This window comes from Coregonus clupeaformis, chromosome 1 (assembly GCF_020615455.1).
Source record: "Coregonus clupeaformis isolate EN_2021a chromosome 1, ASM2061545v1, whole genome shotgun sequence".
Taxonomy (NCBI): Eukaryota; Metazoa; Chordata; class Actinopteri; order Salmoniformes; family Salmonidae; genus Coregonus; species Coregonus clupeaformis.
This window is the reverse complement of record NC_059192.1, coordinates 80,794,177-80,810,419: the sequence shown is the minus strand read 5'-3', so window position 1 is coordinate 80,810,419 and position 16,243 is coordinate 80,794,177. Positions and strand designations below refer to the sequence as shown.

The 16,243-nt window shown below is 42.9% G+C and overlaps 2 protein-coding genes across 10 annotated transcripts in view; one reads left to right on the top strand and one right to left on the bottom strand.

Moving 5' to 3' along the window:
- The window catches only part of LOC121574951 (slit homolog 1 protein), a 153,327-nt gene extending 149,501 nt beyond the window's left edge, over positions 1-3,826 (top strand). For all 8 annotated transcript variants that reach the window (XM_041887684.2, XM_041887692.2, XM_041887676.2 and 5 more), the window contains one exon: positions 114-3,826. In XM_041887684.2, coding sequence (XP_041743618.2) covers positions 114-352 — 239 coding nt within the window. In that variant the 3' untranslated portion in view covers positions 353-3,826. The remainder of the gene's footprint in view (positions 1-113) is intronic.
- A 357-nt stretch (positions 3,827-4,183) lies between these two features.
- The window catches only part of LOC121574933 (ligand-dependent corepressor), a 56,364-nt gene continuing 44,304 nt past the window's right edge, over positions 4,184-16,243 (bottom strand). For both annotated transcript variants that reach the window (XM_041887631.2, XM_041887640.2), the window contains exons 7-8: positions 11,699-11,831; positions 4,184-11,465 (exon numbers count right to left, since the gene is read on the bottom strand). In XM_041887631.2, coding sequence (XP_041743565.1) covers positions 6,453-11,465; positions 11,699-11,831 — 5,146 coding nt within the window. In that variant the 3' untranslated portion in view covers positions 4,184-6,452. The remainder of the gene's footprint in view (positions 11,466-11,698; positions 11,832-16,243) is intronic.

Here is a 16,243-nt window from a genome sequence, read left to right as displayed (position 1 = left end):
CATGAAAGGATGATTTTGTGTCTGAAACGTTTAGCATTTTTTTGTTTATCAAATGTTGTTAAAATGTATCATACCATAGTCTCAGAATATCTTTATTGTTCCTCCATCCACAGAGTCAGAGTGTCGAGGGGAGCCCGTGAGGGACTTCTACCAGGTGCAGCGTGGGTACACCATCTGTCAGACCACACGCATGGTCTCCTGGGTAGAGTGCTCCGGCGCCTGCGACACGGGCGCCTGCTGTGCCAGCCAGCGAATGAGACGCCGGAAATACACCTTTGAGTGCAGCGATGGAACCTCGTTCAGCGAGGAAGTGGAGAAGACCATCAAGTGTGGCTGCATTGGCTGCATGTAGCACGCTTCACACAAACCTGCTACCGCCGCTGCCAAGCGCACCAGAGAGAGAGCGAGAAAGAGAACCAGAGAGGAGGAAGGAGTAAGAGAACGAGAGAGTATAAAGAAATATATATAAAAACCTCTATCTATATATTATGGACAACAATGTTTGTAAAATAGGACATTTCCTCCCCTTCCATGGGTGTGTGACGTACAGAAACACAGAGAAAACAAACATCAACAACAACATGGAGAAGTGTGAACAACAACAACAACAACAACCAAACCATTGTATCTGCAACATTGTTTTGAAGGGTTCTAGAGATGTTGAAGGTGTTACATTCAGAGCAAGGCATCAACCAACCCCTTATACACACATGGTCTAAACCTTTGTCCCCTTGGCTCATCCATCCATTAGGCCTCAGATAGCCTAACCACCATCTGCTTTCTTTGCTTCCTGAAGGCAGTATGTGTAATATGATGTCCAGCCTGGTCGGGGTGGCAGGCGGGAAGAGGTACAAAGATATAGAAAAACAGACAGAGGGAGGAGAGTAGAGTTGGGCTGTGGTTAAGTTTGGTTAGGCAGGGCAGGACTGGGCTGAGCAGGAGTTGGGCTAGGGCTGGAACTGGGCTGTAGCGGGCTGGTATAAGCTAGCCTGGACTGTAACTGAGTTGAGCTGGGTTAGGTCGGGTTTAGATGGGCCAGATTGTAGTTGAGCTGTGCTGAGCAGAGCTGGTGCTAGGTCGGGCTATATCTGGGCTAGGCCGATTTCTTATTGGACTCTATCCTGGAGTATTTAGAACAAGAGATGTCCATTCTTTTCATTACTGAACAGACCACTGCACTGAATACCAGCACTGAGAATCACAGTCATTTGCCCTTCACAGCACATACACACACACACAACACACACGCACGCATGCACCATACTAGAAGACGGTCTTATCTGAGCAGAAGGGTCGTTCCATTAGAAGCAGTCAGAAGGGGCTGTCAGATACACGTTGTGAGGCAGGTAGACCTTCCATTCCCCTACAGTAGGCTATAAGCTATACCCCCACCTGGAGCAGGCAGTACCCGGTGGATACCAATCCCCCAGCATGCATTGCCTCAGGATGATTTGCATAAGCCCTCCCCCTTTGAGCAGGAGGATGATTAGGCCCCTCCCCTCAATGCCTGCAGTATTAAATGTGTGCAAACTGTTGCATGTGAGAAGTTTGCAAATGGATATGTAGAGCTTTTTATTATGTTTATTATTACGGAACAAAAAGGTTCAGAATATTTGTTTTGTTATGTCTAATTTCAATTATTTGTTTTGCCTTGTTTTGTTTTTATTTTTTATTATATTTTGTTTTCTGATGTAACCTAACACCTTTAGCCCTCTCTTTATACAGAAAAGCCTAACAGATTCTAATATATATATTTGTATTTCATTTTGGTATAGTATTTTTATATGTTAAAGAGTAAATCTTTGTTTTCTGGAAGCTTCTATTGGAACAGGCAGGATGGCATTTGATTGGTTCCCTAGCTGTTTTTATTTGTTTATTTCACTTGCTCAAACAAGGTAGTTTGTAATTGTCCAAAACAAGGTAGTGAATGGTTGGCCTTGTTGTGTAGGCGGCAGTATTGATGTAGAAACATGTTTAATATTGTATATGTTGTCTTCCATGTGAATATGACATCTAATTCATTTGAAAGTCTGTGTGCTGTTTTGTTTGATTTTTTATTTATTTTATCTTAAAGCTTTTTCCTGTAGAGTATAAAAGGCATAATAATTGTCGCTGATTTTCAACAAAATAAAATAAGAAAAAAAAAAGTTAAAATAAATACTAGTGTAACAAAAAAAAGCTAAGGTATTTGTGACATCCCTTAATAGCCAGTTATGACAGTGTTTTCTCTCCCTCTGGCTCAGACACATTCCTCATTGGCTGTTGGGCCCGAGTGGGTGGAGTTCAAATGCAAATGAGTGAGATGCTCCTCCCACTCTGAAATAAATTGTTCCTGTATTTACTATACCATACTCTGAAATATTGTGCAAGGGTTCTGATCGTTTTGTGTTGAAGTATTAGTTGAATTTCTGTCATTTTAAATTGGGGACATTTTCCGTTGTAGACAGAATTATATGATTTAAGTGAAAGTCACAGTCGACTGAAACCAAGCTGCTGTAGGAAGCGTACTTATTGTGGACGTGCACAAAGATGGTGTCTACATTTTGCCTGCATTAAATTGGTGCTGCCAACTTACCATTGTACTGTGGTGGGAGGTAAAAAGATGGTGAGACCGTAGGCTGAATGACAGCAAACTGTAGACCTGCCATCTTTCTGTACGTTTGCCTTTGGATCCACTTACAGCAATCCTATTTTAACATGCACAGTTAAGGGCTGGATTCAATCTGTATCGCTGAAGTTCAGCGTTATAGGGTGATTGAAATGTAAAGGTAATGTTCCTGCGTTAGCGGAGAACGCATTCACGGTAAACGCTGCATATGTCGGCTCAATCGGAAATTATCTTTCAATTGTGATTGCGCAACCTGTAACACTTTAGTGATACAAATTGAATTTAGCCCTAGATGTCCACATTCTGACTGGCTATAGAACACGAATTAGAGATTAAATGGTGCCAATCGCAGAGTAGAGCAGTCCAACCTGAATGTATAAATGTGTATAGATAAATATGAACTGAGCTCACTCCTGAAGTGGTATGGTTCAGCTGTTATCCTGTTTAGTTTCCAGTATAAAAGAGACCACATCCTCTTTGTTTTCTAAGTGGGAGACCTACAGGACGGTTTTCCTGCGAAGTAGGATGAAGTTGCCCCTAGACACAGTTCTGTGGTCAGTTTGGTGTTTTTCCCCACTAATGATTAAGGTAAAGCTTTGGGGAGGGAAAGCTGATCCTAGATCTATGCTTAAGAACAACTTCTACCCAGAGCGTCCTGTTGCAGTGGACTCCTTGTTAGCCCCAATGTTAACCTTGTCTTATATACCCCGAGGTTATCCGAAGGTGTCCACATTGTATGATATTGATGAACTGTCATCTCATCCTTTAGCTTAACGTTTAGCTCTTTACCTCGCAGATTTCAACATGAGTTTATCACAGTTCTCGCTTCATACTCATATTGATCGTTGCAATTCAGCCGGATTCCATTAATTCTAGCGTGAAATACTTAAAGACTCATCCACCATCTGCGAGAGAACTGTACTCCGTATCATGTCATTGTGAAAGACGCAGTGTCTCTGTTGTATTGAACTGGTAAAAAATGAACAAAAAAGAACAAAAACTATAATAATTCTCTGGTCTGTTTCCTACAGAAGTGCTACTTCTGTTGCTTTGGTTGTGTTCTGTCGCAGGTGTGATGGTGGGATTGAACTGAAGTCCCATTGATGCTGAATGTATGTAGTATCTATCAATCTATCTATCTATCTATCGCCACCGACAAAATGTTTACTGAACCTCCTCCACTTTTCATTCATTAAACTTTAATGTGTGTGCTTTTAACATGGACTCTTAACGTGTCTCTTCATTGGTTTGAATGGAGTTTGTGTGTGTGATAAGGGGGGCGGGGGGGGGGTAGACAGAGTTCAAAATCAGTTTGAGTGGCATGACCGAGTTACCCAATTTGGAATAAGTATATATTTTTTTACAAAGCATGTAGATACATTGGAGGAAGAGTACAGTGCAATCTTAATTGTATTTCCATGATGGTATGATGAACATATGAAAGTCATTCTTTATAAAATCATCAAAGTGAGGAATACAGTTGTTTTAGTTAAACCTCATAAAATGACACAGTAGATTAGTGAAAGCTAACCACTGAAGATGGATGCATGGAAAAACGAAGCATGACACAAAATATACATTTCAAAGATCTTTACATCAACTCCAGCAAGAATACAAAGTCACTAACGTAAAAGATGTCTCATTATTGGGATTAACATAAATACATCAGTTATTTATTTTCCAATATACAGAATCCCAAACTATAAATATCCACAGTAAAGAATAAAACATGTTCAAGTTTGATATTTGGTGGACTGCTTCATTTAGATCTACTGTATGCATTTATCTATAGGGGTTTCTTAAATAACAATATAAAACATGAATTATACCTTTTGCATTTACAAAATGATTACTTTTAAAGTGAAATAACCATAATAAAAATAACACTGTGCTAAAATGTATTTCTTATGACACAAACGGAGGTCAAGCTATTGCTAAAGTACGGAAGCATCACACCAAGAAAACATCTTCCTGAAACAAAATAACAATCTGAGAAATAAAATACATGTCAGACAGGCTATTTCTATAACATTGGGATATTGTACAGACTGATCATTTACAAACACTTGAAAAGTATAATTTTTTTCTCCAACAATTTTCATATGTCACCAGGGGTCAGTACACTGCAATATAGTCCAAATAACAGGCAAACACACCCTAAGCTCATAAAGTATGGGCAAAACATATCAATCCAACATTAGATACAACCTGTGGCTCCATGTGCTGTAGCATCATTCCCTGGCATCTGCTCTCAAACAGCAGACATTCTTAAAGTAACCCCCTTGCAAAACAGGTGACCAATGACACGTCTTTCAAGGGTTTATCATCAGTTATTAATGCTCATTCAGTACAAGACCCAGAGAGGAAAGGTAACGTACATGCATAGTCTTAAAGTTCTGCAACAAAAGCTAGTTTTCAGATTGAACAAACAAATACATGTTTAATAAGAAGTAGTTGAGGTGAATACTGCATTTCAAGAGTGGGCTGTTGTTGCACAGGTGAAAGACTGGAGAAACAAGTATTTAAATGTAAACACTACAGGCAGCTAAAGCACATGCAACAGCAGGTAATGATCACACCAGAGGGAAAACATCACCATTAAAACTAATGAGAATCAGAGAAGATGAGAGGGAGGATCAGAGATACAACATAGCGAGGCATTGTAAAGGGCAAAAACAACTCGGACAGTATTTGAAAGTTAAACACAGCTACGATAACAACAGTTAAGGCTACTGCTCGGGAACAGAAATATCCCCAGAATCTAAAATGAAACACAGACACAAAAAGAGAACTCATTAGCATAACAAACCATGATGCTTCTTTACACATTTAAAATAAACAGTACATGATGAGAAGCAGGGTGGGTGTATAGCAGGAAGATGGAGGAGAATAAGGACTGAACACATGGAGGGAAGTTGTGAATGAAGATACACAGATGCACCAATGACCAGCTCTATACAATAACTGGAGAAGGTTTAACATCTGAAGGACCACATCAACATGACACAATGTGTGCAGACCTGCACCAAATCCATATCTAGAACAATCCCTTTCTCCTCCTACAGTACGTGTCTGTGCAATGGCCAGAGAATTGAGGTTTCACCTGTTAGCAACACTTTACATCTGATGAATAAGGCACCTACCTGATCACAAAAAGTCACACACACTCGCACAACTCTTTGATCGCGAGATGGGCTGGAGACATAGATCTAAGGCTATAGATCTAAGAGTGATGTTCAGTGAAACCTGGGCTAATTTTAAATTGAACGATTGGCTTGCAGTCAGAGAACATCAATATTTGTTTTTAGCAACATGGTGCTGATGTTTTCATGCCATTATTACTAAACCTCACAATAATTTTTTAATCATGGAAAAGAGACTTCTGTGATCTTTACAAAACAGGACATGGCATGCTGTAGTCTGAATAACTAGCATCAAACAAACCAAAAACGTCTGACATGTTTACAATGCAGATATACCCTTATATGAAGATAATCGCCATCTCCAGCCCAGTTAGAGAACTAAACAAGATCAAACCAGAGGCCAGATGGAGTTTTGCCTCTGTATAACACAACACTGGTCTGACAGGAACCCTCTCAGAAAACACAGCAAACACACACGACTTTAAATATCTTCCCATCACCATTTTGCCTTTGAAGCTTATCAAGTGTTGGCATTGCCAAGCTCCCCCCCCTCCCCCCAATCCATCCAAATGATAATTTACCAACACAGCTTGGGAGGAACACACAAAAATAGGTACGACCAGTCCTCTGTAGAATATTCCAGATACGATAAAAAAAAGTGATATAACCAGCTTGGCTGTTACAGTCTGTCTGCACGCTAGCTATTTCTTCCTGGTGCGCTTGGCTGGAGTCTGTGTGCTCTTCTGGCTTCTCTTTGTGGCAGCCTTAGGAGACTCACTCTGAGCAGGTTCATTGGCCCTCTTTGTGGCAGGCTTAGAGTTTGCACTCTGAGGGATGGAGGGGGATGGAGTGGCCTCCATCTTCCTTTGTGACCTTGTGAGTACCTGGTCAGGAGAGCCTGATGATTTGACGTCCATGTTCTGTTGAGGAGACTCAACCTCACTTTCAGTGCCTTTGCTCTCAGCACCTTTACTTTCAGTGACTTTAGTCTCAGATACTCTACTTTCAGAGTGTCTCTTTGTTTCACCTGCTTGTGTTGGCATAGTCTTTTCCACCCCTGCCTTCTCCGCTCCAACCTGCTGTTTGTTTGATTCCGTCTTAGGGGTGATGGCAGAAGCAGGGGTGTTTTTCTGTGCTTTTGGGGTCATCGCTCTTTGGGTAGACCTCTGTGGTGAAGCACTCTCTTTCCTACCGATATCCCTTAAGGTTCTACTGCTACTGCTAGTCTTGACTGATCTCTCCTGGACAGCAGCTTTTGCTGGATTCTTTCCACTAGGAGATGGCTGCGCTCGCTCTGTTTTGACTACACTTGGCTCCTTCACACTTTTATCTCCAGAAACAGATAATTTCTGCCTCTGGGCAGTGGCCGGTTTCAATTTAGTTGGTTTTGCCAATTTCGTCTTTGGGGGTTTAGAGGGTTTGACTTTGGAAGCTTTGAACTCTTTTCTTGGGGCCCCTTTTGGCTTCTTGGAGCTTTGTTGACCTTGCATCTTCTCCCGTATATTGGAGTACTTCCGCAGGATCCAGGAAATGGCTGGGTTCTTGGCCTTCGCTGAGGCCTTCTGGCCATCGGCTGGCTGTGCCTCTGCAGAGGAGAGATAGGCTTTGGTGGAGATCCGGGTGGCCGTGGTCAGCTCTCTCTTCTCCTTCCCTTTGGGTGTACTTGTACTGACATCCTGCGCCAGGGCTTTAGCAATCAGCTTCTGGCTCTTAGGGTTGCTCTTCACAGGGGAAGCGATGGCAAACTTCTTCAAGTGTTTCTTCAAGCGCTCGGCCTGCAGGCTAGGGAAGAGCCCTTTGGACGGCCCTTGGGACATACCGGGGAAGAGCAGCTGGGTCTCAGAGGGAAGACGCGTGTTCACCTTCTTTACGATGACCATTGATTGGGTTTCTGTTGACTCCATGTACCAGCGGCAGATACTGGCTAGGTCCAAATCATTCTTGAAAAGCATCTGGACAAGGGAGTACCTCTGGTGCTCCGAAGACTTGGGCTTGCGGACCCGGCGCTTGCTCTTCCATATCACTGCCTGTCTGTCTGCCTTGTTCTTGTGTTTGGGCGTTGGTTGTCCCTCTTTGTCTATCTGGACCCAGCCTCTATGCATCTTATCGAACCTGGTGTTGAGATTAGAGATTTTCTGTTGGTTTTCCTCTACGTCTAGTAACTCCAGGAACTTGTGTCGAGACTGTACTGGGGGCTCCAGCTTGGGCAGGAGGAGAGGAGTGACTAAGCTGGAGGGCAGAGGAGAACTGACCAGCAAAGGAGAATCCCTCAGTGGAGACTTGATTATCCTCTCAGGTTTTAACTTGATGGGTGATAAGAGTCTCACTGGGGATTTCAGCCTACTGGGAGATGCCACTTCACTCTGTTTCTCAGCTGTGATTGGAGCACTGGTTGAGGGCGTGGGTGACCTCTGGACTCTCAAAGCAGACTTCCTGTTCTCCACCGCAGTTGGTGGGGTTGTCGGGGTAACGGACTGGCTGGCCACTTCAGTTTTACTACTCTCACTCCTCAATGGCATTCGCCCAGGTTTGTCTGAAGCACTGCTGATGGAAGACCTGCTGGAATCTCCAGATGGAATTTTGTTATCCATTGAAGTTGGTGCCTCTACCTTCTTCAGCAAAGTTGGTTCCTCTGAATTCTTCAGGGAAGTCAATTTGCTTGGTTCTCCCTCTTTAGATGGAGCCAATTTGCTTGCTTCTCCTTCCTTTTTGGGAATTATTTTGCTTCTTAGTGGACTACTTTGTGCTTGCGCCTCACTCTTTTTAATGATTGTACCCTCTGTGTGAGCAGAACCCTGACTGCTAACTTGCAGACTCACAACCTTTTCAACTTCAACTTCCTTTGCTACTACCATCATTGACGACCTGAGCTTTGGTCTTGTTTGCACCCTAGTTTCCACTGCCGTGTTCTGTGTCTTGCTGGGTTTGGGTTTTGGAGCTGGCTGAGCCGTTTCAACTTTCAGCTCTGCAGAGCTCTGGGTAACTGCACTGTTCTGATCAAATGAAGGGAAAAGATGGGGGACAATAGGAAGAAGAGGAGAGGCAACGGGGAGGGAAGGGTTAAACTCTGTGCAGGGGAGTGGGAGGGAGGTAGATGGTTCTGGGGGGACAATGAAAGTAACAGCAACTTCAGTGGGAGGGGAGGTAACTAGGAGGAGAGGCGAGACGACAGGGAGGGGAGGCGAGACGACAGGGAGGGGTGGCGAAGCGACAGGGAGGGGAGGCGAGGCGACAGGGAGGGGAGGCGAGGCGACAGGGAGGAGAGGAGAGGTAACAGCTGCTGCCTGTTGCAGTCTGGCTGATCTGACAGGGTGTCTGGGCTCAGGGCTCCTGGGGGAGTCGACTGGTGTGTCTGGGACTAGAGGAGTGTCAGGAATGCTCTGTCTTGCTGTTATAGTGATCTGGCTTGCTTCCGCAGGTGTCTTCGTGTCAGGCAGGTTCTGAGTTGCTTTAGCTTTAAAGGTTTTTGTGCGACGTTTGGACACAGGGCTTTTGATCACTTCATCTGGAGGGAATGAGACTTGAGGAACTTCTGGCATGTTCTCAGAGGGTTTCTCAGATTGTTTCAGGGAGGCCTTGGTGGGTCGTTTCGACAAGGGGCTTTTGACGCTTTTCCCAGCAGCGACCGGGGTGAGAGGAGTCTCAGGTGAGACTTGTGGAATCTCAGACACATTCTCTGAAGGTTTCTCAGTCTGTTTCAGAGAGGCCTTAATGGGGCGATTAGTCTTCGTAGGAGTAGACTCTGGGGTGTTTTTAGCTGTCCGTTCACGCAAACATCTGTCAGACTGTCCTATAGGTCTACCATTCACATATCCACATATAATCATATTCTCTGTCTCAATCACTGCAACTTCCTTCACCCTTGAAGGAATCACCCGTGCTGGAATACCCTGTTTTTCAGCACGTCTTGGAGGTGATTGTTTCACAACTGCCTCATCAGCCTTTTTAGAGGACGAATCAGCATCTGTCTTTTTCTCTTCAGGCACATTGTTGCCGTCACCTGGAGCCAAGTCTGGTTCAACCTTGCCCGTTTCCTGCACCTCCATCCTTTCACTCTCTGTGGGAACCTCAGATGGTTTCTGGTCATCTGGACTCTGATGTTCCAGAGGCTCGGCCTGCTCTTTATCAATTGCACCTGCACTCACTACCTCATTCTTCTCCTTGTCTCCAGTGCTCTCCATGGAAGGGGTCAGGGATTCAGATTCCTTTTGTTGGGTTTCAGAGATAACGTTCTGGCCCTCTGGCACACACTGCAGCTTATCCTGGACAAGCTCAGCTTCTTCTGATGTCTTATGTGATGGGTTCACATCTTTCCCCATCACCACTTGCTCTGGGCTTTCACTCAAAACAATGTCATTATTAACACTGTTTACATCCTGATGTGCGGTCTCGACCACAGTATGAGCTAGACTATCCTCTGGTGCTACGCTCTGCCTTGGCTGCTCTGAGTCTGTCCCTGCACACTGCTCGTTCTCCACTGGGGGACACTGTGAAGGAGGTGGAGGGTCAGTCTGCTCTTTGCATTGACTCTGGTCTGTCTGACTAGTCTGAACAATCAGCTCCACCTCACTGGCTGATGTTGCTGCAGTCTCTATATCCCCAGCCCCAGGCAACTCCCTTTCAGCTGGATGCTCCGAGGGAGTTTTCTGACTGACCGTCTCCAAAATACCTCCAATGAAGGGCATATCCACAAAAGGTACACCCTCAGGCTTGCCAAGCACCTGTTTAGGGGTGACCAGAGTATTGAGATCTGGCATTGGAGTGAGACAGTTGCCACTATAGTTGCGGGCGGACTTCCTGGCTAATGTACGGACAGTCTTAAGCTCCCACATCTCCTCCACGTACATGTGACCTCTGGTGCTTTTCCTGGCGTTGTGTCGCGGGAGCCGACGGTGCTGCCATTTCTGGAAACAGTCTGTGATTGGTTTGTCGATGCAGACAATGTCGCAGTGGCCAAGATCAGGGTCGGTTACAAACTGACACACTGAGGAAGAGTCCCTAGGCCGATGGTAGGAAGACCCCTTTATGGTCTTCCTTGCTGTCCTGGGGGAAACTGGGGGTATGATGGTGGGGGTCTTTTGGAGTGGACTCTGTTTGACCAGCATATCTCTGGTACGTCCAAAGGAGCCTCTTTGTCTTGTTGAGTGATTAGCATGATTGTGCCTTTTCACAGAGGAGCCGAGTCCATTGCTGTAAGTATCTGCTCTGATTGAAGAGTCAGAATTGCCCTGCCGTTTATCCATAGTACCGGCGCAAGCAGGAAGAGAGGTGGTGAGCACAGAGGACAGCTTCTTACCATCAGCCAAGCTGCTGGACTTCATGATTTTGATCTTTAGAGGAGCATGGTCACTAAGAGGTTTACTCTCACCGTTGTCTGTGCTTCTGAGAAGGGTTGCCAAAGCCTTAGACTCCCCTGGGCCAGGTTTACAGAGATCCAAGGCCGGCCCAGCGGCCCCAGATACATTTCTTGACACAGCAGTCTCAGGGGTCTTCTCTGGGGCTGCCAACCTGCTACTCCTGGTACCAACTGTTTCTCGCCCCTCCGCCGGTCCTTTGGGAGTGGAAGCCATGGGAAGTTTCTGGCCAATCCTCCCCTTCTCCAGGGTCTCCAGGCAGGGTTCAGGGCTAGGACCCTGGAGGGCGCCGTGCTCGACTGAGCAAGAGGGTTTGAAGGCAGAGGCTGGTGAAGTGCTGGAGGAGGATATAGCCTTGACCTATAACAAAGAGAACAATGAGATTATTCAATACCTTAACTTAGTTATTACATAGACAAAACATATTCACTCCACAGAGCCTTAGTCTCTAACTTCCTCTGTATCTTTTTGTTAATGTATTAGGTATCTGTGTCCTCTGTTTTGTTAATTTGTGACTGCCTTTCAGGGACAGTAACTATCTATTCAAATGAACTGAATTGAAAATGCACAATGAGAGTGATGCCTATACAGACCTCTGTCTGTAGGAAGCCCAGAGCGTCGACAATCTGCCTCTGGTGATGCACACACAGCTTGGCCATGAACTGCTCCAGCGTCGAAGTGGACTGGAGGTCCCTGGCCTTCGCTGGACTCAGCTCCAGACATTCACTGCAAGACAAACAGGACAAGGATGTTTATATTTATTGTCAGGAATATAAATGTAGGCTTATACATTTCCAAAAGCATATAAAAAATGTTTTAATGGATGCTATTAGAAATAAAAAATAAGTCAGGTTATAACATATGAAGATCAGACCACCTGGATATGGACCATAATGAGAGTTACGATAGCTATAGGTACTTAAAATGCTGTCATACAGTGGGATAAATGCATTAAGGCCATCCACTTTCCCTATGGAGATTAATAAAGTATTCACAGCACCCATAAAAATACATAGTTTATAGTTCAGAAAGAAATGTTATCATGAAAACGCTAAAGACGTCAGCATGCTTCAGTTCGGCTGGCGCCTAGCCAAGCTCGGCTAGCCGAAAGAGTGTGCTTGCATACTCCCTTAAAAAGACCTTAGCTTGAAAAACAAGAAAAAAGCGGCAATAGTACTGTTTGTCCATTTTGAAACGCCATAGCCAGTATACACTCCCTCAAAATAGTCTGAATGAATCTAAGAAATCAGTCATTAATTTACGATTTTACCAAGGAGATCTTAGTCACGCAATTTTACATCTGACTTGGATGTTTGGTGCAGTATTTCTCAAGTGAAATAATTTGCATGAGGACAAGTCGTCTCTCGTTGAATGACAACAGGCACTTCATTGAAGAATCCCTACTGTTGACCAACCTCCGACGAGAAGGCGTAGACTTCGGCTATCAACTTCGGATTGCCTTGACAAAAAAATGTGCCCGCACAGCCGAAAAAACCCTTGCCGATGTCCAAAACGAATAGAAATGTCACAAAATGTCGTCATAATATATGCACAAGCTGTTCTGAACTGTATCGTCTGGGAAGCATGCAGATGCCTTGAGTGCTAGAGAAAAATTATATGGAGATAAATAAAAATGAAAAACGTTGACAAAATATAAAAATGGGGAACAGCAATTGATCCATAATTCAATGTTCGGTTCAGTTTTAGTAAAACCTAAACCAAATATTGATTTCACTTGTCCATGTCAGCATTTCCAGCAGGCCTGGATATCCTCAAATTCTATCCATTCATCTATAGAATGAACCTGGAACCATTACAACAAAGAAGTAGTCATTAACATCAAAGCCCGTCTGTTGGTACATCTTAGTGACACCATTATTTCATAGAAACATGAGACCCATCATCCACATTGCACAGTCTGGTTTGAAATGTTTCCATCTTGATACAATTGAAAAGCAATACAGCAACAAAAGTTAAGGCTGAAATATTGTGCTAGTAAAATGTTATATACAAAATATGATTTAGTCATTAATTGGGTTGATATTAGGGGTGTAACGATTCATCAATAAGGAATCCGGTTCAAATGTTTAAAAGTAACTGTCTATTGTTTCCAGATTTCTCTGAAATATTACCTATAATTAATTACAATATGAGTGAAATAGTTTTGATCACAAAAAATGTCAATTAAGTATGTTAAAAAGCAGCTTTTCTGTGTTGGAATGGTGTGGGAGTATACCAGTCATTATAATTTTTCATGAGAGTAGACCGCTGATTGGCCAACTCAGCCTATGAGCCAACATGCCATCATGTTCTATGAGGAAAAAGCAAGCATTTTTTAAATGGTCTGTTTGAGATAGAAATTTGAGGTGGGTTTTTTAAAAGTGTTTTCTCCCCCTCCAATTTATGCTTTGGCCACAAATATGAGTATAGGACTAGTTAACAACATTATTTGGGTATGAGTTAAAGGTCCAATGAAGCCATTTTTATCTCAATATCAAAATACTTTCTGGGTAACAATTAAGTACCTTACTGTGATTGTTGTCAATTTAAATGGTCAAAAATAAAAACAGAAATAGCTTCTCTGCAAAGAACAATTTCTCAAGCAAGAATTTTGCTAGTACTGTCTGGGAGTGGTCTGAGTGGGGAGGGGAAAACTAGTGGTTATTGGCAGAGAGGTTTGGAACTCTTTCTTATTGGTCTATTAACCAATTTACCATCTGGTGATGTCACCAGACAGTCCAAAACTCTATCCCACAATAACAGGTTGAAATTTCAGGCAGTCTTTTCAAACAGCTCTTACACTAAAAAGGGCATTAATCACTTCACAATTTCACAGTATTATTACAACCTCAGTGTGGAAGTACAGTATATATAAAACATGAAAATCAAATGTTTGACTGCACTGGGCCTTTAACAGAATATGAACTTTTAAAAGTGAGATTTTCACTGGACAGTTACTTGCGAGTGCATCGGTCCGAAGGACTCCAAACCGATCCAAATGTAGCATGAAATCGGTCAGAAAATCGATTAAATGTTACAAACCGTTTCACAAACGTTTTTACAAATAGTTTCTACCTTCTGAAAATACCTCATATTTTGTGACTGAACTGGTGCGTCCTCAAACTGTATGCAACTGCATATGACAGTAATTGATCTACAAGTCATCTTGCATGCCGAGCAACCCCAATACCTATGCACAGCTTCCTGTGTTGTCCAATTTACGTTCCAAACTTAATTTTATCTGCTGTAATCTTTGTGGCATAAGAATGCAGGTGATTGACTGAGAATTATATGTGCAGTGACATTATGCTGAAAATAACAGATTGATTCATGATAATATACAGATTAATTTATGATAATATATAACATGCTCTTTCCATGACAGACTGACCAGGTGAATCCAGCTGAAAGCTATGATCCCTTATTGATGTCACCTGTTAAATCCACTTAAAATTAGTGTAGAAGAAGGGGAGGAGACAGGTTATAGAAGGATTTTTAAACCTTGAGACAATTGAGACATGGATTGTGTATGTGTGCCATTCAGAGGGTGAATGGGCAAGACAAAAGATTGAAGTGCATTTGAACAGGCACACCGGTTTGAGTGTGTCAAAAACTGCAACGCTGCTGGATTTTTCACGCTCAACAGTTTCCTGTGTGTATCAAGAATGGTCCACCACCCAAAGGACATCCAGCCAACTTGACACAACTGTGGGAAGCATTGGAGTCAACATGGGCCAGCATCCCCGTGGAACACTTGACACCTTTTATCCATGCCCTGACAAATTGAGGCTATTCTCAGGGCAAAAGGGGGTGCAACTCAATATTAGTAAGGTGTTCCTAATGTTTTGTACACACAGTGCATATTCGTCCACCATTTAGTGGCAAATATTTTTTTTTACTTGAAATGTTCAACTTTTCTTTAAAGAACATACTGTATATTTCAACTGTTGGAGCTTTATTGTAAAATAACCATGTTGGTTTCACTTTAAGGTTATGTTTAGACATACCTCTGTCCTTTGCAGCATGACCAGATAGTAAAAACTGGCAACCATGTCCAGATGCAGGCGGGTCCTAACACACATACCTCAGAGAAGTCAGCTCAGACATATCCAGCTCCTGAGCTCCATCAGCAGCAGATCTTAACACATGTTAGTGCATTGAATCGTATCGAACTGAATCGCATCGTTTCGTTCCTCTTATCACATGATCACACCGAATAGTTTCAAACTAAAACGCATCGTTCCTGTATCGTAGCGGAGCACATGTATCTGGTACAGTGGAGGCTGCTGGGGGGAGGACGGCTCATACTAATGGCTGGAACGGAGCAAATGGAATGGCATCAACCCATGTGTTTGATACCATTCCAGCTATTCTACTCCAGCCATTAACCACGAGCACGTCCTCCCCAATTAAGGTGCCACCAACCTCCTGTGATCTAGGAGTGTATCGAAACATCTTTGAAAGGGAAGATGCTGGAGCTGATATTCAGTCAGACAATTATGACCTTTATTACTGGCTATTGTTTTTAATTGTGTGTGGGAGGAATGACAAGCTCATGTGCAGTGTTAAATATGCATTTGGCAAAAGAAGAGTATTCACAAGGTAGGCCTAATGAATCATTTGCAAGTGATGATCAGGAGTGTATAATTAGATCTACAGTATTTAATTCAGCTACTAATTTTGTGAAACAACAAAAATCAGGCCCATTACAACATTTTGTAAAATACTACACTAAAGTGTTTTGGTTGAAAAAATGACAGAGAATTCATTTTTCACAATAACATTTATTAGAAGAATAGGTGATTTTGAAAAGTGATTATTTTGTCCAGTGAATTTGACCTGTTACAGCTTCTCTTTTTCAAAATGGCGTTTTTTCCTTACAGGATACAACAAGTAAATTCTTACACATGCACAAAGACAATTTATCATTGGTGCCCCAGGTTCAATGCAACATACATAAAATCAAGATCATAACCACTTCACTTCAAAGATTACATATAGATATTTTATTAGTCAAGTTGTCAAATCAAAATTGCATTCAAAATTGGAAAATGTACTAGTGCAATCAAATTAACTTACTGATTAAGTCCTCTCTACCAGAAAGACAATTGACCATAGCCAAGAAGTTCTAATAACAT